This window comes from Prionailurus viverrinus, chromosome C1, assembly GCF_022837055.1.
Source record: "Prionailurus viverrinus isolate Anna chromosome C1, UM_Priviv_1.0, whole genome shotgun sequence".
NCBI classification, from domain to species: Eukaryota; Metazoa; Chordata; class Mammalia; order Carnivora; family Felidae; genus Prionailurus; species Prionailurus viverrinus.
This window is the reverse complement of record NC_062568.1, coordinates 188,949,736-188,974,320: the sequence shown is the minus strand read 5'-3', so window position 1 is coordinate 188,974,320 and position 24,585 is coordinate 188,949,736. Positions and strand designations below refer to the sequence as shown.

Below are 24,585 nucleotides of genomic sequence, written 5' to 3'. Positions count from 1 at the left end.
AAGAAAAAAGGAAATTATATATTGAAGGGACTATGAATGGAAATACAACTTATGTGTATGGATTGGAAGATTTAATATTGTTAAGATGGCAATACTACCTAGACTGATGTATGGATTCAATTAAATCTCTACAAAAATCCCAGCTGGTTTCTTTACAGATCTTGATAAGCTGGTCCTAAAATTAATTTAGAAATTCAACAGATCTAGAATATGCAAAAGAAGAACACAGTTGAAGGACTCCCACTTCCTGATTTCAAACAGACTACAAAGCTACAGTAATCAGGATAGTATAGTGCTGGCCTAAGATGATCAAGTCAGGAAGATGCCATCTATCTATCTATCTATCTATCTCACACTCATATTCCACATATGAGTGAAATCATACAGTGTTTGTCTTTCTCTGACTTATTTCAGTTAGCATAACACTCTCTAGCTATATATGGTGGAATAATACTCAGCCATAAAAAAGAATGAAACCTTGCAATTTGCAATGACATAGACGGAGCTAGAGAGTGTTATGCTAAGTGAAATAAGTAAGTTAGAGAAAAACAAACACTATATGATTTCACTCATATGTGGACTTTAAGAAACGAAACAAGTGAGCAAAAGGAAAGAGAGAGAGAGAGAGAGAGAGAGAGAGAGAGGGCAAACCGAGAAACAGACTCTTAACTACAGAGAACAAACTGATGGTTGCCAGAGGGGAGGTGAGTGAGGGGATAGGTTATGTAGGCGATGGGTATTAAGGAATGCACTTGTGATGAGCACCAGGTGATGTATGGAAGTGTTCAATCATTAAATTCTATACTTGAAATTAATATTACACTGTATGTTAACTGGAATTTAAATTAAAAAAAAAAGAATAGACTTACAGAAAAAAAATAATAGAACTGAAGATCAAGAAATAAATCCCCAAATTTATGTAAGTCAACTAATTTTCAACAGAGTGCCAAGACAATTCAATGGGGGAAAGGATAGTCTTCCCAATAAATGGTGTCACAGCAACTGGATATCCATATGCAAAAGAATGAATTTGGACCCCTACCTCATGTTATATATAAAAATTAACTCAAAACATATCAAAAACCTGAATTTAAGAGCTAAAACTATTAACTCTTAGAAGAAAATATAGATGTAAATCTTCCATGGATTAGGCAACGTTTCCTTAGATATGACATGAAAAGCACAAACAGCCAAAGGAAAAAAAATATATATTGAACATCATCAAAATTAAAAAAGTTTTGTACTTGAGGGGCACCTGCGTGGCTCAGTCAGTTAAGTGTCTGACTTAGTTTCAGCTCAAGTCATGATCTCACAGTTCACGAGTTCAAGCCTTGCATCGGGCTCCACACTGTGCAGAGTCTGCTTGGGATTTTCTCTCTCTTTCTCTCTCTCTCTGCCCCTCCCCCCCCCCCCCCCCCCATGCACTTTCTCTCTCTCTGTCTCTCTCAAAATAAATAAAAATTAAAATAAAAAACCCACAAAAATCCTTTTGTACTTGAAAGAACATTATCAAGAAAGTGAAAAAACTGGGGTGCCTGGGCGGCTCAGTCGGTTAAGTGTCTGACTTTGGCTCAGGTTATGATCTCACGTCCTGTGAGTTTGGCACCACACCAGGCTCAGCTCAGAGCCTGGACTTCTTTGGATTCTGTGTCTCCCTCTCTCTCTGCCCTCCTCTGCTCACACACACACTCTCTCTCTCTCTCTCAAAAAATAAGCATTACATTTTTTTGAATAAATAAAAAGAAAGTGAAAAAAACACCAACAGAATGGGAAAAAATTTTCAAATCACGTATCTGATAAGGCACTTGTATCTAGAATATATAAAGAATTCCTACAACTCAATGATGAAAAGATAAATAACCTAATTAAAATAGGCAAAGGATCTGAATAGGCATTTTTGCAAAGAGAATATAGAAATGGAAAGTAAGCATATGAAAAAATGCTCAACATCATTGGTCATCAGGAAAATACAAATCAAAACCACAATGAGATAGACACCCTTTATACCACAAGGATGGCTGTAATTTAAAAGACAGATAATAATAACAGAGAAGATGTGGAATAGTTGGCAACCTTATATACTGATGGCGGGAAAAAGATTCAGCCTCTGTGGAAAACAGTCTGGTCATTCCTCAAAAGGTTAAACACAGAGTCACCATATGACCCAGCAATTCCACTGGTAGCTATATACCTAAGAGAAATGACAACCCATGTTTACACAAAAACTTGTATATGAATGTTCACAGCAGCATTATTCATAACTGCCAGAAGTGGAAATAACCCAACTGTCCATCAACTGATGAATGGATAAACAAAATGTAGTACCTACACAACGGAACATCATTCGGCAATAAAGAGAAATGACATACACTGACACATGCTACAACATGAATGAACCCTGAACACATTGTGCTGAGTGAAAAGAAGTCAGTCACAAAGACTACCTATTGTAGTATTGTACTTATATGAAAGATCTAAAATAGTCAATTTCATAGAGACATAAACCAGATTGGCGGTTGTCTAGAACTGCAGGAAGGAGGGTCTGGAAAGAAATGGGAGTTGACTGCTGAGGGGTCCAGGGTTACTTTTGAGGTGATGAAAATCTTCTGAAATTCTGTGATGGTTACAAAGCTCTGAATATACTAAAAACCATCAAACTATACACTTTAAATGGATGAATTACATGGTACATGAATTATATCCCAATAAAGCTGCTATTGTTAAAAAAAAGAAAAAGCCAGTGAAGGGTCACATCTTGAGAAGCCAAGTACAACATCAAGTCCTAGACGGAAGTATGAGGCTGAGAACAGGAGTAAAGCCAAGAAGGCTGGAGCCATGTAGACACAGAAACAGAGTCAGAGATGAGAAACTAAGTCTGGAGCAAATCAGGGAGGTTCTGGAGCAAGATCAAAGCAACAGCCCACTTTTATTGGGGACTGGTTGTTTGGTGCATGGGTAGGTCAGCTCAACTCATAGATAATGACTTTATGTATTGGCAGCCTAGTTCTAGGGCTGTGGCTTCTTTCTTTCTCACTAACAATCTATATTGCAGACTCTCTACTCTTGCCTTATGAGAAGTGGGGGAGAAGCCGACCTGTTTCTTCATAGACTACTAAAATATTATTTGGTAGCAATAGTACCAGAAGCAGTAGTAAGAATTTAATAGCCCGTATTGGGCAGTTACTATGTGCCAGACATAGTTCTAACGTGCTTTACATCATTAACCCATTGAATTCCACACAATAAGTCCATGGCATAAGTAATATCATTATCCTTATTTTAGAGATGAGAAAATTGAGGCACAGGACAGTTAAGTATCTTGTCCTAGGTCAGATGTCTGGTGAGTGGAGAGTATGGTTTTTGGTCTTAGTTGGGATATTTTGATGAAGCCATTCATCTTCTGTCAAGGCATCACACTAGAATGAAGACAACTTGGTAGACTAGTTCAGCACACAGGACCTTGAGCATATCTGCACTCCAGTAGGGCCAGGTTGGTGTGCAAGCCCACCTCTTCCCAAGGTCCCAGAACTCTTCCTTCCAATGATCAGTATGCCGTTTCCAGAGAATACCAGTTAGAACAAAGGAAAACAGAAATAGAAGTGATCAAGTGGTCACTATGGTAATTTGTAGCCCCAGACCTAAGAGTAGGACAGAGAATCTCTCTAGAGCAATCGTTAATCCAAACAAACAGACATTCACCAAATGACCTCTTACTTTATGGGCAGGGACTGGGAATACAGGGAAGAGTAAGACAAAGGCTATGTTTTGGAGGAACTCCAGATCCATAAAGGCATGGCTCCGTGCAATTACCTTCACATATTGGGGGTGGTCCTTCAAACTGTAGGTAAGTTCCAAGTTTGCAGGTCAGGATTTCATTCCCTACCAAGGTGAAGCCAGGGAGGCACCTGTAGCGTACGATGTCACCTGCCAAAGAGAGACCAATATAGGGGTTCCCTGGAGAAGTCTGGACAGAGCATCCCTTAGTAGTTCAACCCACTTTTAGGCAAGGCAATCAGTGATGGGTTCCATTATGTTCAGATTTAAATAACCACTCAACTCCACTCAAATGACCCAGAAAACTGCTGCCTACTTCTCACAGCTGAGCCTTGCTAAGCCTAAGAATGTTTCCACATTCCAGGAACTTTTTATAGTGTCTTGTGTGGACTTATTTCTCAAAAACATACTGACTTGAATCACAGAAGAAAACTGCCTTCCTGTCTCCTCTGTCTAGCTATGGCTAAAAGGAAGTATTGGTATTTTTGGTGCAGACTCTGTTGACAGAACATTACCCATCTTGCACTGGGCCTACTGTTTCTTGTGGACTGGAGGGACAGATGAGCCTTGCTGGCCAGCCCCACCCCACCCCAGTCCCTCCTCAACTGCACAGTCCTTGCTGGTTTGGGAGAGGGTACCTATGTTGAATTCTTCATTCTCTGTGACGACTTCAGCGTTGGGGAGGATGGTGGGAGGAGGGCATTTGGTGAGTGGATAAGCTGAAAAGACAGAAGCAGACAAGCCGGTGTAAGAACACCATTCTTGGGGCACGTAGCCATTTACTCGTTCAATCCCTCACCTTCTCCTTCCTCATTCATTCACATAGATCCTAGTGACTATTGATCTGTACACAGGGTAAGTTTAGCCAAGTACTGTTTTGCTTATCTGCTGTCATCTTTTTTTTTTTTTTTTTCTGATGCGAAACCTAGGAGCCATATGGTAACACCAACAAAAAGGAGAGAGCATCTAAGAAGTCAGTGATGGTCACTAGCACTGAACGAAGGGGAAAGAAGCATTTCCTGAGCACCTATTATAAGTCAGGCACCTTCACACACTGTCACCTTTAACTCTCATGATGGCTGGTCCCCCTGTGAGGCATTCTTACTCTATTTATGAGGCAGCTGAGATTCAGAAAGGTTCAGTTACTTCTCCATGGTCATACAGGAACTAAGTGGCACAGGAGGCTTGAATCCAGGTCTGGCTGCTCTCAAATCCCATATTCTTTCCACTGCTCAGCATCTAAGTACTGTGTGTGGCTCATGTGAGTGCCCATTAAAGCCAGCTGGTTTCCCTTCTGACCTTTGGCCAAACATCTCTGGCTTCGGTGGACTTTCCAAATGGAAAACCATCCCTCTGGGCAGAGACTGGACTGTGTGTGCATGGTGTTACTGAGGCAGAGCCCAATATGGGCTCATAACTTGGCTTCCGTTTACTACATGGCATACAATTTGGTGCTATGCAAGTGTGAGCTGCTGTTGCCAGTGTTGCTGCTGTTATGATGACTTCCAAAGTCACCCCAAACCCCGCTATGTTTTTTAAAAAAGAACATTCTCTTTAAAAAATTGCAAATGTAATACATGATTGCTAGAGAAAATATGAGATTTTCTATGAAAATAGTAGGAAGAAAATTAAAGTCCTCCACTGGTCATTCAGATAACCACTGTTAACCTTTTACTGTAAGTTCTTATAGTATATACTTTCTGCACATATATTTTTCTCTTACAACATTTGCAGCGTGTTGTGTACTTTGAGTTGATCCTTGTGCACTCACTCTTATATTGCAAGAATTTCCCTATGTAATTAAATTTCTTTAAAAAATTTTTTTCTAGAGAGAGTGCAAACAGGGGAGAGGGGCAGAGGGAGAGAGAGACGGAATCTTTAGCAGGCTCCACATTCAGCAAGGAGCCTGACATGGGGCTTGATCCCATGACCCATGGATCATGACCTGAACTGAAATCAAGAGTTGGATGCTCAACTGACTGAGCTACCCAGGCACCCTTGTAATTAAATTTCTTAAAAAATGATTGAAATGAGTTCATAGGATTTAGTTGTATGATTGACTAGAATTTATTTAATAGATGCTCTATTATTAACCATTTAGGTTTCCAAGGTTTTGCAATTTAAAATAAAACTGTGATAAACATCCTTCCATATATGCATCCTTTATGAGTTTTTTTCTTTTTCTTTTCTTTTTTTTTTAACTAGGAATGATTTCTGGATCATAGGGTAGTTCTATTTTTAACTTTCTGAGAAACCTTCATACTGTTTTTCACAGTGGTTGCACCAGTTGGCATTCCCACCAACAGTGTAAGAGGGTTCCCCTTTCTCCACATCCTTGCCAACACCTGTTGAACAACACCTGTGTTGTTAATTTTAGCCATTCTGACTGGCGTGAGGTGATATCTCATTGTAGTTTTGATTTCTGTTTCCCTTATGATAAGTGATGTTGAGGATCTTTTCATGTGTCTCTTGGCCACCTGTATGTCTTCTTTGGAAAGATGTCTGTTCATGTCTTCTGCCCATTTTGAAACTGGATTATTTTTTAGGTGTTGAGTTTTCCAAGTTGTTTATACGTTTTTGGATCCAACAATTACACTACTAGGTATTTACCCAAAGGATACAAAAATAATAATTCAAAGGGATACATGCACCCTGATGTTTATGGCAGCATTATCAACAATAGCCGAATTATGGAAAGAGCCCCAATGTCCATTGACTGATGAACAGATAAAGAAGATGTGGTGTATATATACGATGGCATATTGCCCAACCATAACAAGAATGGAATCTTGCCACTTGGAACTATGTGGATGGAGCTGAAGGGTATTATGTTAAGCGAAAGAAGTCAGAGAAAGATAAATACCATATTTCACTCATATGTGGAATTTAAGAAAAAAGACAAACATAGGGAGCAAACTGAGAGGCAAACCAAGAAACAGACTCTTAGCTATAGAGAACCAACCCATGGTCACCAGAGAGGTAGGTGGGGGGTGGGGGACATGGGTTAAATAGGTGATGAGGATTAAGGAAGGCACTTGTCGTGATGAGCACCATGAGATGTAAGGAATTGTTGAATCTCTAAATTCTACACCTTAAACTAATATTATACTGTATATTAACTAATTGGAATTTAAATAAAAATTTGAGAAAAAGGAAAAAAACAGGAATGATTAAAGCGTATGACCTTTTTAAAATATGAGTATCTCCTACTGAACATCAATAATCTATTCTTGGAAATCAGACATTCCATGTAAAGATGCTAAGTAGGTGCCTAACTTCCAGAAAAAAAATCAGTAACAAGAAATCCTCACTTAAACACAGCCTGAGTGTTTAATATATTGTGGTTACTAGTTTGATTGGGGTAGATTTCCCATTACATTAAAAAGAATTACACATTTCTGCTCAATACAGAAAGCTGGTGGAATACTGAAAAACAAAAAAATGAAAATTCCCCAAGTCCCACCACCACCAGGCATAACCACCGTTAGCCTTTTGGTGCATGACCTTCGGTCTTTTACAGACAACCCCTCCTCCTTCCAGAGCACACACTACATCTACCATGTTATTGTTAAAGAACTCAAGGGCAGGGAGGACATTTGGACTCCTCTGTTTCACTTTGTCCTTACTTCCCTTGCTCCTTGGGGGTGAAGCCCTGATACAGCCTAATCAGATTCCAGTATAGGTTAACATGTTAACTGGTGGGGAGGGCTCATTGCTTTACGACAAGTGGTAGCCAGCTCAGCAACAGCCATTGTGGGTCACTGCATGTTGTACCCTCTTATGGATTCTTTCTGGACATACTCTTTTCCATTCTATTGGGTGTGCTGGGCTGGCCTTTCATATGAAGCTTTTAAAGCCAAGTTAGTATATGAAGAGACATGTGGGCAGGAGAGAAAACCCCAAGCAGGTGCCATGCTGTGAGCATGGAGCCTGATGTGGGGCTCTATCCCATGAACTGTGAGATCATGACCTAAGCTGAAATCAAGAGTCGACGCTCAACCAACTAAGCCACACAGGTGCCCTGGATTGTTTCTAATTTATCAGTTTTAAGTCACAGTTCAAGGAATATCTTTATATACGTATCTTTACACAATTCCCGGAAATAGGATTGGTGGGTCCTAGATCATTATTAATTAGAAATCTTGGCTGTAAGTAACACAAATCAACTCAGGGTAAGAATACGTGAAAAACAAAAAGCCTCTCAGAGAGGAGAGAATGCGAATGTGGATTTGTATACAGGCTTCATACAGGTGGAGGACAAGGAACTGGGGTCCACCAGGAACCCAGGAAACCTTCCCCACATGTCTTGGTCACTTTCTTTCCACAAATCAGAACTTTCTATTTCTCAGTCTACAAGGACAGGAGAAGACAGGCAATCCAGGGCACTTGGATTTATATCGTCCCTCTTCTGCAGATGAATCTAGAATCTCTTTGGTTCAACTTCAAGTTCCCGAGAGAGGACACCTGATTCCCTCTGCTGGAGTCAGGTCAGGGCCCACCTATGGTTCAAGCCACTGTGGCTGGGGTTGGCGGTGGACATGGAGTGGGGTAGAATATACAAACATAGTTGACAATTGCCCATGTGAGAGAGGCAGCTAAGGAGATCATTACGAGCTCTGCAGACAACCAAAAATGTTTGACTGTGGCTGATCACATTGTGTATAGCTTTTTGATATGCATTTTCACACTGCCCACCACCAAGGGAGCATCTTCCTGCAATCTTCCCATCAGGATTATCATTTTAAACATTATTACAGGTTATTCTCTAATGTTAAGAGCCTACTTTTTCCATTTAACGCTTTTTGCTTTGAAGGCTACTCTTTGATTGCTATTGTTGTTTGTATTTGCCAAATACATCACTACCCATCCTTTTATGTTCAAACTGTCACTGTACCTTAGTAGTGTTCCCGGATGGAAAATATAGCTAAATTTTATTTAACCTAATCTAAGAGTCTTTGCATTTTTCATAGGGAATTGGGCTTTGATAAATTTGTATTTGCCATAGTAACTGAACGATTTTATTTTATTGTTTTATTCTGCACTGTCTGTATCTTTGTTCCTATAGTTTCCATTGCTTTCCACCTTTTGTATATGAGCTATGTTTTGCTTACTTTTTTTCTTTCAGTGATTTAAAAGTGCTATAATCTATTTTCAACTTCTTAGTGACTAAAATATATACTCAGAACCCTGATTTTTCTAATTATCAAAGTTAGTAATTGAATAATATCTACTGATTCTACCCCCATGAGAGAAAAGGATATTTCCTTTCTCCTATACCTCTTCTAACTACTTGGGTATTTGTTAATATGAAATGATTTCTTAAAAATTTTAAAGAATTATTTGTATTCTGTTTGGAATCTATGTTTTCCATTATTATTGCTTAAATCTGTGGTTAGCTAGTTAGTGCTTCCATTTTAATCTTTCATACAACTTCTCTGAATTGAGTTATTGGTTCATTCCTCAGTGGGTGGCTACATCCTTGAGGAACAATTCAAATTGAGATGTGGGTGACAATGATTTTAAGCTCTTGGATGTCTGCAGATGACTGTCCCTTGCCTTCACATGTGACGTTCCCAAGTTTCTTTTTCCTTAAACATCTATAAAAATGCCTCTTTTATTTTCTGGAATTGAATGCCAAGAATAATTAGGCACAGGATTGTTGATTTTGGCTCCCTGTAGTTAACTTTCTCAGCCTGGATTCTGGTAGATTTCTTCTACCCTTCAGCCTTGAGATTTGAAAAACTTGCCAGGCTGGTTTTGATTTCTCCTGCTATGTAGTGAGCTCTTTTGTTCTATACGCACAGTTTTTCCCTCATCTCAGAAGAGTTTTATTTTATTATTTCTATTCCATCTGGCTCTTTTTGTCATAGATACTTTTTAATCAGTATGTTCTTTGTTTACTGGATCTATTTGCCATTCTCTCCTCTATAATTTTCAAATATTTGCTCACTTTCTTCTTTGTGTTGGGCTTTTATTCCACATCTCTGAACTGTTTTTCTGCACTGTTGATTCTGCTCTTTGTTGATTCTTATGCCAATTTAATTGTGCTGCTACATTTGTTTTTTAAACTTTTTTTTTATTATCTAGCTCCCCTTGTAAATAAAAATTTTAATTTGAAACTATCACAAAGGTATAAGAAAATTTGGCAGCATCGTACAAAAAACATTTTTCATGAACCAGAAGAAAGTGACCGACATTATGCTCCATAACCACAGAATATTTTAGTGTGCATTTCCAACAAACAAGCACATTACCCTGAAAAACCACATACAAGCACTAAAAGCAGGAAATTACCTCTGATATGGTACTTCCAACTAGTCACCATGTCCACTAGTGTTTTACCACTTGTCCTAGTAAAATCCTTAATAGCAAAATGATCCAGTTCAGAATCATACACTGTATTTCGTTGTCATGTCCTTTTAGTCTGGAAGAGTCCCAAAGTCTTTCCTTGACCTTCATGGCTTTTACACTTTTGAAGATTCTATGGCAGTTAATTGCTAGTCTGTAATACTATTTTACATTACCCTCACTTTACGTTTGACACATTCCTCATAGCTGGATTCAAGTTGTGCATCTTTATTGGACTATCACAGAGGGGATGCTGGGTTCTTCTCTTTGTACCCAGTCTGGTGGGGTATGATTTCAGTTCGTCCTGTTATTCATGATGCTCACCTGGATCACTTAATTAAGGTGCTGTCCTCCAGGCTTCTCCACTCTAAAGCTGTTCTTTTTTCCCTTTGTGATTATCGTGTGAGGAGATAGTTTGAAGCTATGGAAATACTCTGTTCCTCATAATATTTTAATTAATAACTGCTTAACTAACTTATACCTGTTTGGATATACATGGTGTCCTGGTTTATTCAATCAGCTACAGTTTGTTACCAATATTAATTCCTTGGATGCTCAAATTATCCCCATTATGGGAGCCCCTTCAAGCCCGTGTCTATGTCCCTCTGTCACGTCTGCATCATTCCTTGAGTAGTTCCTTGCTTTCTGCCATAAAATGTTCCAGGCTCATCTTGTACTTTCTCTGCCTCAGTCCTGGAGTCAGCATTTCTTTAAGGTGTTTTGGTCCATTCAAGTGAAAATGGTATTGGAAACCAGTAACTGGAGCTAGATGTGTTCATTGCTATTGAGGAGTCATTACTTCAAAGCCCTTTTAGTGGAAAGAGTTAAGGGATGTATGTACGTGTACACACCCACATTCACACCCTCATTTCCTTCTATATCTGTATGTACATATTGAAAACCATAGCTGACATTGATACCTCCAATTCCAACCCAATTCCCTGGGTATATTCTAGTTTTTGTTCTTTCCATATTTCTAACCCTCTTCTCTTTCAGTGAGACACCTGTTGTCCTTGATATATTCACTTATCTGATCAGTCACCTGTAGGGAACTGAGATCCCATCTCTCCTGCCACAGCCCCCTTATATGAATACTCTACTCACTGCATCCCCCACCCCAGACTCTGATGGGTCCTCAGTGTGGATACCCTCCTCATTCTGCTGGGGCTCCTACCCCACATGGATGTTCCTTCCATTTGCTCAGAGCCTGGACACCCCATGCCAGCCCTGTCCCTGGGCAGCGTGGACTCCCTCTCCCCTCTGACACCCCAGCCTGGCTCATGCCCTGAAGGCATGGATGTCACTTTGCTTCGTCCCATTTAACAGCTTTAGGACTGAATTGTTCAGGAAGGGAAGACATTTAGCTCCCCTTTTATTTATCTCTTATTTGGAGATCTCTTATTTGGAGTCCATATTGTCTAGACTTCTATGCTTTCCAAAATTTACTTCTACTTCCTAAACTATATGTTTTCAAGGGCATTTTTCTCTGCAATTCAAATCCTATTTTCTCATTAAAAAAATACTGCAGAATCTTGTTCATAGGTCTCTTTGAGGTACTTGTCTTTTATACTTATTAGTCCTTATATGGGAAGGAATTTATTTAGAGCTAATATTTGCCTACAGAAAGGCAGACATTCTTTCCCCCACAACAGTCCTGCTCCCCAATCTCCATGTCTACCTCCTTCTTTTTCTTTAGTTCTTGTCTCAGATATCGTCTCGCAACAGGTTTTCCACAATTATTCTACATGAAGCAGAGTTCCGCACCTTTCATTTGCTATCTTATTTGTTTCCTTCATAGCAACTTATTACAAATTGCAAAGATTTTATTTGTCTGCTTATTGGTTTGTTATCTCTGTCTCCTTGGAGGAAGAAAGCTCTATGGGGAGCAGGCATTTCACAGAGCAGGAAGCATGAATAGTCAATGAAGATATGAAAGGATGCTCACCTCATCATTAACATAAGAGTGAAATGCTATTTCATGAATCCACCACATTGGCAAAAATTTAAAAATCTGATAAAAGCCAGTGTTTGCAAGATGGAGCCAGGAATAAAGTCAAGCTTTCCTGATTTCCAGTTCAAATATATGTAATGCTCTGCAAACTGTAATATGGAAGATTATTCTACAGATGGACATAGGCCCACGGAGAACTTTCTATAAGTTTTTCTCTGCTATATCCACTATAACAAAAATGAGGAAGTATCCGGGTCCGCAACTTGGGGCTCTCAGAAGAAAACTGGCTGCCAATAAGGACAAACCTACCCTGAATTGTTCATGCTCCTCCTGCTTGAATTCTCCATGACTTCACTTGTGCACAGCACTTCCTGTGAGGTCAACAGAAGCCCTGGATTCCAGCGGAGTGGGACAGCCCTCTAGAGGGTGCCAAGGGACAAGCTGGGGCACAAGTAAGTGGAAAACCCAGCCAGTGAGTGGATGTGAACCAGCTGGGTGAGAAGCCTCATCCTGCTGCCTCTAAGCTTGGATTTGGCACCAAGGGTCAGCATCATGTGCCTCTCTGCCCTAGAGTGTGTGTGAAGGAGGAAAACTTACAAGTATGGAGCCCCGTGCTGGGAGATTTCACATAGGTGAATACATGGAAGTCTTATAACTCCAAGGACACTGAGGCTGAGAAGCTATGTAACTCATTCAGAATCACACAATTGCAAATAGCGGAGCCAGGGGTCAAGTGCAGCCCTGAATCAAGAGCGTAGTGCCCCTCTCTCACACCAGGTTTTCATACTGACCAGAGAAGGCTATGGCGAAGATCCCACCCATAGCCGCATCACGGTGGAACTTGAGCAGGACCTGGTTGGATGAGCTGTGCACTGTTTTCTTGGCCAAGCTTCGGCTGAAGACTCCAAGCTGTGGAGCTGTCTGCTGAGGCCCATCCCTGCACATAGGAAAGAAGGTGCTGGCATGTCATGAGTTACCACGGCTGCCTGCTCCACCCGGTTGCATCAGTGGCCCTCAAAGAGACCTGGAGTGGGAGGCTGTGACTCTTCTTGTGCTTGACACTGTCTTTCTCCAGTGTCCTGTAGACCTCCCTTAATCTCTCCCAACTCAGTCTGCTGACAAAGCTGATAGAGCCAGCAAGGCTCACACTGACTCCTCATTCACCTGATTCTTCACCAGCCCAGCCTCCATAATGGGCTTGGGGGCAACAGTCTCACCCAAGAAGCCACTGGAGCCACTGGGCAGGGATGCAGGTCTTATCACAGGTTCTCTGAGTCTGAGCAGCAGTAGGATGGGGCTGAGGAAGAGCTGCAGGAAGCTCATGTTACTATCCATGCCAGCCCCACTTCCTTGTCCCCAAGCAGAGATATCCCCAGTTGTCCTTCTAGGCAAAGGATTTCTTCCCTGGAAACGTATCTAGTCCCTCCTATCTGTTCTTAGCCATAGCCTGGAAAGGAAACTGGAAATTAATCCAGGGCAGTCTGATTATGGTTATCCAGCCCTGGGAATTTGGGCAAGAGAATCCCACGATCCCCTGCTGATTCCCAGAATGGCAGTAACTCCTAAACAAAAAAAAATTTAAATTATATATATGTCCAAAGATCTGGTGGTTTGGAAAGGACTGTCTAGGAGACTACACTTCTTGATTAATAATTCATTTTCCCATTTTAAAATTCATTCAAGATATTCTAACTCTCACTCAGTGTGGAATCGTCAATTTGGTAACCAGTAAGCTACATGTGGCTGTTTACATTTAATTAAAATTAAATAAAGTTTAAAAGTCAGTTCCTCAGTCACTCTAGTCACATTCAAGTACTCAATGGCTACCTGTAGCTGGTGGCTATGGTACTGGACAGCACAGATACAGAATGTTTCCATTACTGCTGAATGTTGTGTTGGACAATACTGGCTCAGCAGGAGATGATCAGTGGGACTTCACAGAATTCTACCCCCAAACTGTCGCTAGTCTGGGTAGCTTATGTTAGGTAAATGTAGGATTTTGGTTTGGACTCTGGAAAAACTGAGAAAAGTTTGTGTAGCTATGACCATTCCTATTCACACACCCACCCACTTGTCCTCTGACCCCGAGGTGGGACTCCAGGTTGGAAATCACTGCCCTGCCATTCCTCTCCCTTCCAGGAGTCACAAAAGGTAATTTGAAGCTGAGCCCTCATTTTCTATGTTTATTTGAAAGCCAGGAGGTAGATGACCACTTAAAACCATGCAGCTCTTGGTTTTCTAAACAAAGAAATGAGTAACCCCAGTTTAGAGCCCAATTAAAACCCCTTTCTAATTGGCTGTCAACATGGCAGCTGGCCCTACCAGACAGTGATGAAGTCTCCGGAGTGTTCTGTCTGCAGCAGGCTGAGGTTGAGGCGGACGCCATGACCAATGGGCACGGTGATCAGCCAGACACAGTCCTGGGAGCTGGAGTATGGACTGGGGAAGCCCGGGGAGTACACAGTGCCATTGGAAGAGGTGATGTTCCCACCACAGGGGACTGCCAGGGAAGGGACACAAACACAGATGAGTGTGGGAGATCACCCCCCCCTGAAAATTCAGATGACTTCCTTACAAAGTGCAGGCACCCAGCACAAATTATCCTGCTCAGGGAGGTCAGGAGGCATGGGGAGAGGTGATGGGGCTGCAGATGACCCTGTGTGGTTTTCCCCATTGGTCCTAGCACACCACTCCCCATCTGGCCCCTGACCTTCAGAGCACATGCCTCTGGGGGCCAGCCTCAGCCCCTGGCCTCTCTCTTCTTCTTGTGGATGAGACCAGCCCAGAAGGAAGGACCCACTGGAGCTCTCCCCTCTCCCTTTCTAGGAATGGAGAGGAGGAAAGAATTCAGAGTCAGGGCTGTAGTTCTTTTGCTGGGATGAACTAGGAAATTATGGGAGTATTCCTCTCTCTCTCTTTATTTGCTTCAAGATTCTTAGAGTGGTACATTTAGTCTTGACCTAAGAGATGAGGATTCTTGTAGTGAAGACCAAAGTTGGGTTCAAATCATGGCTAAACCATTTATTGGCTGGATGGCCCTAGACATTAGTCTAGACTCTTTCGTCACCTGTGAAATGGGAATAAGCATATCCCCATGTAGGACTGTGGTGGTGGTTCCATAAACTGAGGCAAGTAAAATATCCAGCTTGGTATTCAGATCACAGAGAAGGCATTTGCTGCATAGATATGATCTTCTATCCCTATTTTCCTGTCCCTTGAAAGTAACACCCAATTTTAGGTTCACTCCGATGTAGGCTTTGGGTAAGGGGATGAAGAGGCCATGAAGTCTCCATAATGTTCTGATTCAATCACCATGGAGGAGAAAAAAGGGCAAAAAACCAAACATACATACAAACACCCCCTGGTCCAGACTAATGAGTACATGTGGCTGGCATGAGGCAACAAGCAGACATCTGGATGGGGGCAGACCAAAGCGAAGAGAAAGAATCCCAATGCCTCTAGGCAGAAGATACGGTTCCTGTGAATGCACATGCATCCTGAAAGGGGTATGCATGGACACACCCCCTTTCCTACACATCCTGGATATCCACTCAGTGTCAGTGTCAGGCGCAGCTTGGGGAAATGAAGGGGAGCAAGGATACCGTGGCACCTGGTTTTGCTCTGTAGCACTCATAGCCCACTGGGATACAGCTAAGTAGATTGGTGTTTACAGCATAGGGTGGAACACGCTGTCAACACGGAATGCCACGGGAACAACTGGAGGACCCCTCCTCTGGTCTTGTGAGGGTGGGCAAGGATTCTTGGTATTATTTCCATTTAGACTCAGACCTGAGGGATGACAAGGCTAAGTAGACAAGGCAAGAGAGGAGAGTGATGTTCTATGAGGGAGGGACAGCATGTACTAAGAACCAGAGGCAAGAGAACAGGGCACACTGGGATGACTGCAAGTATTTCAGCTTCAGACATAAAATCTGCAAGCGTGGAGAATCCTGGGGGGTATGCAGGGACCAGGCCCTGAGGAACATGGTGCGCTACCTAAAAGAGTTTGGAATTTACCCCAAGAGAGATGAGGATGCCTTGCTGGCTTCTGAGCAGGGGAGTGTCTGGAGTATGTTGATGGTTTTGAAAATGCACACTGGCTACACTCAGAAAAATGGATTGAGGAGGGCAAGACTGAAGGCTGGGAGACCAGTGAGGAGCCTCATCAAAGTGGTGGCCTGGATTAAGGCAGAGGCAGTAGACAGAGAGAAGTGGATGCATTTGAAAGGTAATCAGGATGTAGAATTATCAAGACTTGGTGAATAAGTCAGATGGGGGAGAGGGAGGGGCCCAAATAAGGGCCAAGTAACCAGGTGACTAAAGGTGCCCTTCACTAGATGGATTTCCATTAAATGACAGAAAGATGATTCCTTTAATTTCTAATATATTAGGATTTAGGTGCCTCTGGATAAGTGAAACTCTTTAAAAAGTTTTTGGATATACAAGTGTAGATCTCAGGAAAGAGATAAAGATTACAGAGTCTTCCCTTCTGATGGGTTGGGTTTCCCAAGGGTTGAGTAGGTATTCCCTTGGCTGTGGCCCACATTTCCTCCAGGTCCTCCCAAGGTTGGCCCAGAGGTCTGTGCCTAGGACTCTTTGCCCAGACAGGCTGGGTCCTTTCCATATGAAAACAGGATGGACAAGTTTTTCCTGGACTCCCCAGCATGGGTGATTCCATGGGGCATGGGGGTACTCTGATCAGTCTCCTTAGGAGGAGTCACTAGGGATGAGGAGGGACATACCTTCACACCTGGGTAGGGGGTGGTCCCAATTCCGGTTGGTGCCATGTTGACATGTGAGGACGGGGTGGCCCATCAGTTGATATCCTGGCAGGCACTCGAAGGTCACTGATTGTCCAACATTGTAGCCAGCTCCCCTCACAATGCCATTGGCAAAGGGCTCTGGGTCTGGGCACTCTTGAAGTTCATAGGCTGGAAAAGATCAGGAGAGAAGGTTACTTTATTCTCTTTGGACATTTTCCCCTCAACCAGAATATAGGAGCAGCAGAAAGTAAGCATAATGGTGAAGCACCAAGACTTGGACTCTGATGGACCTTTGTCATTTACTAGTTGTTGGCTTTGGGTAAGACGTTTAATTTTTCTCTGCCTCTGTTTTCCTATTTAGAAAATGGTTATTGTGAGGATTAAGTGGGATATTATATGCATAGCTCTGTGTACAGTATGGCACATAGTAAGAGCTAAATAAAAGTTATCTGTTATGACTGCCTCCATGGGAGAAAGAGGTTTAGGGAAGACAATGCTAGGTTGAACCCTTATTTATTGAGTGCCTGCTTGGGGCCAGGCATTGACCTTGGTTCTTTCATGTGGATCATCTCATTTAATCCTGACAACCATGTTCTAGATCACAAACAAAGGAAGCAGTCAGGGGAGGACTTGAGTGGGGTCTTCCTGACTCTGAGAAACTAGAACCTTTCAAGATGGAGGGAAGTTGGCATGAGTAAGTCAATCTTGTGACTAGAAGAAAAGCTTGTCAGAGGGAATTGTTAGATAAAAAGGAATATGTGTGACTGTAATACAAAAAAGTCCCTCCAAAGAGCAAGAAAGCGACTTCCTTGAGAATAGGTAGTCCAACTCAAAAGGAGGTACCTTGATGGAAGTACTGGAGGCCTGTCCCAACAGGGAGGGGTTGCAGAGGGGTTTACTGAGCATGTGCACAGAGCATAGACTCTGATTAATTGGATCCACAGGAAAAAGAACAGCTGTTGTGTCCGGAATCAGGCCCGCCCTACACAGGAAATTGGCAGTGGGGTAGACAGAGCTTTCCACAGTGGATATTCTCAGTGGGAGTTGAGATCAAATGAATGCTCCATGGAAATGGATGAATTCATTACATGTAATAACAACATAAATAACAATGATCACGAAGCTGACATTTTCAGAGCCCTCCTTCTGGGATGGTGACTATGTTGTGTATTTCCAGTCAACATCTTCCTGAGGGAGGCCTCAGTGGGAGGAACCGGGCAGGTTTCACTGGGAAATCATTGAGGTAATTGCCTGTGTCAAAAAATGGAGCGGCTGTGGTGGGAGGGGGTGGCTGGTCAGCCAAAGAAGACACGTGGCCCTGGCAGTAGCAAGGGGTACTGGGCAATTTGGCAAATGAAGGTTAGCAGAAGCAGGGAGCCTGTTGCCCAGTGAGGTGACTGAATGAATGGACTGGGTCTCTATAGAAAAGCCTCAGTGGGAACTTGTGGACCCAGCAATGGTGAGGAGCCAGAAGAGAGTGGCTTCACATCAGAACCTAGGAGCAGCCAGAGGGAGAGTCTCTTATAGGAACTTTCTCACGTGGAAGGAGCTGGGCTTTTCAGAAAGACAGACACTTACGTGAGAGTACTTGGACTGCTTTCAAAAATCTCAGAGCCTGTTCTAGCAGAAGAAGCTTCAAAGAGAGAGGTTGGGCCTATAGGCAGAAATGAACCCAAAGAGTGATTAGCTCTCCTAAAGAAGCACTCCTCAGGGAGAGCAGCTGGGTTTGCCCCACAGGGAGACACTATGGTGGGAACAGATACAGTTTTTAAAACAACTTTTTAAAGTTTATTTATTTTGAGAGACAGGGAGGGAGCGCACATGGGAGGGGCAGAGAAAGAGGGAGACACAGAATCTGAAGCAGGCTCCAGGCTCTGAGCTCTCGGCACAGAGCCCAACATGGGGTGGGGGGTGGGGGGGCAGGGGGGCGGGGAGGAAGGGGCTTGAACTCCTGAGCCATGAGATCATGATCTGAGCCGAAGTCAGACACTTAGCTGACTGAGCCACCCAGGTGCCCCAAGAAGTTTTAATGAAATAAGCTTAGCTTGTCACACTGAGAGACCCAGTAAGAGTGGCTTATGCTGTTAGTAAAAATTTTATGGGAATATTACCTGAGAGGAGAAAGGAAAACTCTAGCCTAGAAAGTTCAGAGTATCTAACAGAAGGAATTTTGAGAAAGAGTAAGGAGTTGGATTTCTTCAAAGAAAGTCGTGGGACCACAAAGACTGGGGCCTGCTTGACAGAATGCCTCTCAGTGGGGACAGATGGCTCTTTTGGAAACAGGTCTTTTCATAAAGGAAAAACCTGGGGTGAGCGGTCAGAGACTGTGTACAAGGTACAGCTCCATGGGGCTAAGGAGGGCGTAGGTGGAGAATGTGGGCCCTATTTGGGCCTGTCATAAATTAGGAGGCCTTGGTGGGAGGACCTGGGTCTCTGGCACTAGAGACAACCCAGTCTGAGTGGTTGGGGCCATCACAAACGAGAAGCCTAATGAAAGTCGAGGTCAAATCTGAAGGGAAGCAGCTGCTCTGACACTAACAGTGGCCCTTGGTAAGTCTAGTCATAAGAGGAGGCATCGTTAGGTCTGTGGGGCTTAGGCAGGCACTGAGGGAGTAGCTGGGCCTGTGACCTGAGGGAAGCCTCAAGAGGAACATCCACCAAGTCATGAAGGTAAAATGGGAGGAGGTAGGCCCACCATCTTTGGGCCTCTCACACAGTTGGAGCCACTCCTGGTGGAGGTGTTGGGCCTCTGAATGCATACTTAGAACCCCCCTGCCCTATGCCTTGCTTCCCCCCAACAAGGGGAAATCCTCAGTGGACTGGGCTTCTGAACACACGAAGCTCCAGTGTGAGTGATGCATACGCCACAAGAGGGCTGCTGGCCAAGTGTTGGCCTGTGTCTCAGAAGCTCAGGTGGGAGTGAGAGGGACTGAGCTTGAGACCAGGGCTCTGTGGAAGTAGTAGGTCTCTTCTACGGGGAGACGTCAATGAAGTCTGAGGGACTCAGGGGCACAACTTTTATAGGGACAAGTGGGCTTATCACATGGGGAACTCAGTGAGTGTCTGGTGCCATCATGTGGACCCAGTGGGCAGGGCTATGTCTGTCACAGGGGTGAAGGCACAACGTGTGTGGCAGGCCCAGGGGAGCCGTCCCTGTCACAATGGTAGTGTCATCAGTGCTTGCATTTATCCAACAGGAGAAGCCTCAGGGAGAGCACTTGGGCCTGTCAGAGGTGTTATGGGTTGAATTGTGCCCCCTGCTCAAATTCATATGTTGAAGTCCTAACCTCTAATACCTCAGAACGCGACCTTATTTGGAGAGAGGGTCTTTGCCTATCTTTACCCAAATTAAAATGAGGTCATTAGGGTGGGATCTAGTCCAATATAACTGGTGTCCTTATACAACAGGGAAATTTGGAGACATATAGGGATGTGAAGCCAGAGATGGGGGTGATATTTTTACAAGCCAAGGAATTCCAGATTGCCAGCAAACCACCAGAGGCGAGGACAGAGGCCTGGAACAGATTCGCCCTCACAGCCCTCAGAAGGAATCAATCCTGCAGACACCTTGATCTCGGGACTTGTCAGTCTCCAGAGCTGTGAGGGAATAAATGTCTGTTGTTGAAGTCCCCCACTCCCACCTCCCAGTCTGTGGTACTTTGTTACGGCAGCCCTGGCAAACGAAGACACAGGGGAAACCTGAGAGAGGCACGCGCGTGTCCCAGAGGGTAGCGCTGATCATGTGACAGAATGTGGCCGTCTGATGTGTCATGACCCATTTGACAGCTCACGCCCCCACTGAAGCCGTGTGCCCTTGACAGGTACATGTGCTCTTGGTTAGGGCCAGCCTCTGTGATGAGCTCACACACAGCTTCCTGGGGTGGGGCAGCTTTGCTCCTACCAAGGAGGCCAGCACTCTCTGGGTGAGAAACACAGCATCTCCCTGCCACTGTGAGAGGCCCAGCTCCTCCTCCCGAGGTGTCCCAGGTGGTGGCAAGCCCAGCCACACTCCCTGGCGTTCCTTCTAAGGAGGCAGTGCCTGTATAACCGGCCCAACTGTGCCCACCTTGTAGAATACCCCTTTCCCTAAATGACAAGCCTGAATCCATGGTCAGTATTCATCTCTGACAAGGGATGAAAAAGTCTAATATCAGAGTGTTATGTATATAGACCATTCTATATATTTATATAGGAAATACAACCAAAGAACTCATGAAAAATTACATATTTTCACAGGTACATATAACATGTGTTATATGTTTCCATGTCAACACATGGAAAAAGATCCAGAAAGATCATATTAAAACAACAGTGATTACTTCTGGGGAATGGGCCTGGAGTTGGAGGCTGTAGACAAGGAAGGCTTGGCCTTACCCATAAGGCTTTAATTTCTTCCTTCCTTCCTTTCATCCTTCCTCCCTCCCTCTCTTTCTTTTTAACAAGGTGAGTGTGTTTGTGAACTGCTTATATAATTAAAAAATCAACTTTAAAAAAGAAAATTGCAAAACAGTACTTATAGTATGATACAATTTTGGATATAATGTAATGATATAGTTACATCAATATATGTACAGAAAAAAATGGGGCTTTCGTTGGTATCTCTGCATGGTGGGGTTGGAGATGCGATTATGGGAGAATTTTGTCCTTCAGTGATGTACTCACAAAAACATCTGTAATGTTTTAATTTTTTATAAGCATGTATAAGATTGGAACAAAGTCCAAAATTACAAAAAAAAGTCAAAAGAATCTGGAAAAAGAGGTTAGAACAAATGGTTCATCCAGTCGCACTAGGGCAGCATCTGAGGGAGAAGTTGGGCCCATCTAGGGCTGCTGTGTATAGCTACACAGATTGAGCGCAGTCCGCACAGCCACAGGTAAGGGCCCCCTCACTCAGGAAAGCCTGGGTTGGAGAGGAGGGGGCTTGTTCCAGGAAAAGCATACCAGGAGGGGTGGGGCCTATAACAGGATTTCACCTCGGCAAGGTAGAGCCCCAGTGAGCATGGTCAGGAAACCCTCAGTAGGAGTCAACGGGCTTGTCTCATTGTGAAGGCTCACTGGGCGCTCCAGGGTTGTTACCAGAATCCTCTGTCATGTGATAGGAGCTTTGCTGAGGCAATTGGGCTTGACACACAGGAGAGGACCCAGAGGGACTAAGTAAGCCTACCAAGGCTGAGGGGAAGTGGCTGGCTGGACGCTCAGGGATGCCCGATGGGAAAGCTCAGGGAAAACTGTTGGCCATTGGGCCTGTAGCCCTGGAAGAGGCTTGCCAAAGGAGATTAGATATCTTCATGGGGCCACAGAGACATGCCACCAAAAGGAAGCCTTCATAGATAGGCCTGCCCCCCCACCCCTCAGCCCTTCTTGTGTTCTTTTTTTCCCCTACGTGGAAGGCTGGGAAGATGGTGGCTATGGGTAAGAGAAGGGGTTGGACAGGAGCAAACGGGCACTCCCTGTCTTTACCTTGATACTCCAGCTTGAATCCTGGCCGGTTCTGGGAGTGGTCGCTGTGGAAATACACAGTGGTCTCGTGGGACGTGGAGAGCAGGGAGCCTGGAAGCTCGCTTCCACTGAATCTGCCCATCATGCGGCTGGTCTCGTAGGGGCCATTCCGGATTTCTATGAAGTCGTGGTTGGGCTCAGTGGAGAAGTTCAGGAACTGGATGTGAGCTCCTGGGAGCAAGACAGAGGCAGACAGTGTCCAAAGCAATAGAGTCCTGCTTCAAACATGCGGCCTCATGGAAGCTTGTCCTGCCAGACCTCATGCGTCCCTACTACCGGCTTCGCACCCAACCAAGATTCCCAGAACACAACTCTGGGAGTTACTGTCCATTCCAGTCTTTTGTCTTGAGGCAGGATTCAACTTTAAAATATATTATTCACTCAGAATAAAGGGCACTGGTCATTCCAGAGCTCTATCCCTAGTCCATTTTATTGAAAACAAAGCTCAGGGCTAATACTTGACTTGTGGTTCATAAGCCTACTATTAGTATAAAGATAGCTTTGCTAAAATAAACTTTTTACTTAAAAATGCCACCACTTAAAAATAACTATATCCAATCAAAAGACATGAACTCCATCATACTGGTATCTTCTCGAACACTTAGGATAATTCAGAAATTAGAAGAATACATTATCAGTGAAGTTTATACCCAGGGATCTTACTGGATTAATCAAGATCTCCTAACCACTTGACAGGTTAAATGGATCTAATTAAGCGCTTGACTTACATATTAATATACTCTGCAGAATGGAGGTGGGAAGATTGACATTTGTTTACTGGTGAGATTTCTCAAAATTAGATTACCATTAAAAATGATATTGAAGACATATATTTACTAAGCAAATAGGAAAATGTCCACTATGTTAATTGTGAAAATCGGACTGCAAAGTAGCATGCATTATGTAATTCTAATTTTGGTATTAAAAAACTGGAAGAATGTTCACTGATTCACTAATAATATTTACTGAGCATCTGCCATATATCAGGGCTGCACTAGGCACTGCATAGGGATAAACAAGAACTACCAGGCCCTTGTCTTCACAGCGGTTACATTCTAATGGCGAGGAATAAGTTGTCAGCGATTATCTCTGCATGGTGGGGTTACAGATGGATTCTAATCCTTAAAATGTTCTTTTCTGTACTTTCTAAGTTTTGTAGAATGGACACACATACGTGATTTTTTTTTTGCGTCTAATTATTTAAATAAAGACTTGACTTATAACATTGAGGACCCGTCATGTCTCCTGCTCTCTCCCATTCTCTTTCTTCCCTTAATAGAAGGCCACTCTCATGAATTGGAAAGATATCTTTCAGTTCATGTTTTTAGATTCTTAAATATATGTCTGATTTATTTGTCTTGAACATTTACATAAGTGTTGTTATACTGTACATATAGTTTTGTAAACTTTTTTTGCTCAATATTGTGTTTTTCAAGGTCTATCCTTGTTGATATATAAAGTTCATTGGTTTTAACTACATATTAATTAATTCCACTTTATGAATTATCCAACTACATTATTCACTGCTCTAATAATGCACATGCAGATTGTTTTCAAAATATGGAGTTTGACAATGATCACTTCTGGACATGTCGTCTGCAGCCCATCCATCATCCCAACACTGTGGGCAGCATGTCCATTGAAGGGGCTCTTCAAGGATTCCAGGATTTCTGAATTGAATGGGCTTGGAAAGAACTGGGCATGACCACTGCCATCTAGTGGTAGAAGCTTGTAAATTCAGAGGCTCTTTACACAATGAAACCAGGTGCCATATTAGGGTGGGTGCTGGAGTCCAACCTTCACTTGAAAGCAAGGTCTTCTGTGATTGGACCCTGCAGGGGGCTTATAAGCAGAGGCCGAATAAGCACCCAGGCCTTTGAGATAGAGAGCTCTGGTGGCTGAACATCAGGACTTACAGAGAACAATGACGTACCTCTCATTTAAACTTCCATTTTCCTTTGGATGCTGCACTTCCTCCATCCTTCTATCATCTGAGATTCTCGTGGCCCATGTCTGGATGCAGAGCTATAAGGTCTCCTAGCTCCTCTTCCCCCATTGTCTAAAATCTGGAGTTTCCCAAGGCTGCTTAAGTCCTCACCATTTTGTACCCTGATCACCCGTCCCCAGGTTCCTCCAGAAGATGGTTCTAAATACAAGACTCCATCCTCTGAAGGTTCACCAACCTCTTTCCTCCTCTGAGAACAGATTTGAAGTAGGTCAACTGGATCCCTTTCTCCTGAAAGCCCCTTC

The 24,585-nt window shown here is 43.3% G+C and overlaps 1 protein-coding gene across 1 annotated transcript in view; it reads right to left on the bottom strand.

Annotated features, from left to right (window-relative positions):
- CSMD2 (CUB and Sushi multiple domains 2) overlaps positions 1-24,585 on the bottom strand; it is a 600,812-nt gene that overhangs the window by 83,335 nt on the left and 492,892 nt on the right. The window contains exons 41-46 of the mRNA XM_047870009.1: positions 22,297-22,506; positions 16,816-17,004; positions 14,396-14,573; positions 12,865-13,010; positions 4,413-4,493; positions 3,811-3,924 (exon numbers count right to left, since the gene is read on the bottom strand). Coding sequence (XP_047725965.1) covers positions 3,811-3,924; positions 4,413-4,493; positions 12,865-13,010; positions 14,396-14,573; positions 16,816-17,004; positions 22,297-22,506 — 918 coding nt within the window. The remainder of the gene's footprint in view (positions 1-3,810; positions 3,925-4,412; positions 4,494-12,864; positions 13,011-14,395; positions 14,574-16,815; positions 17,005-22,296; positions 22,507-24,585) is intronic.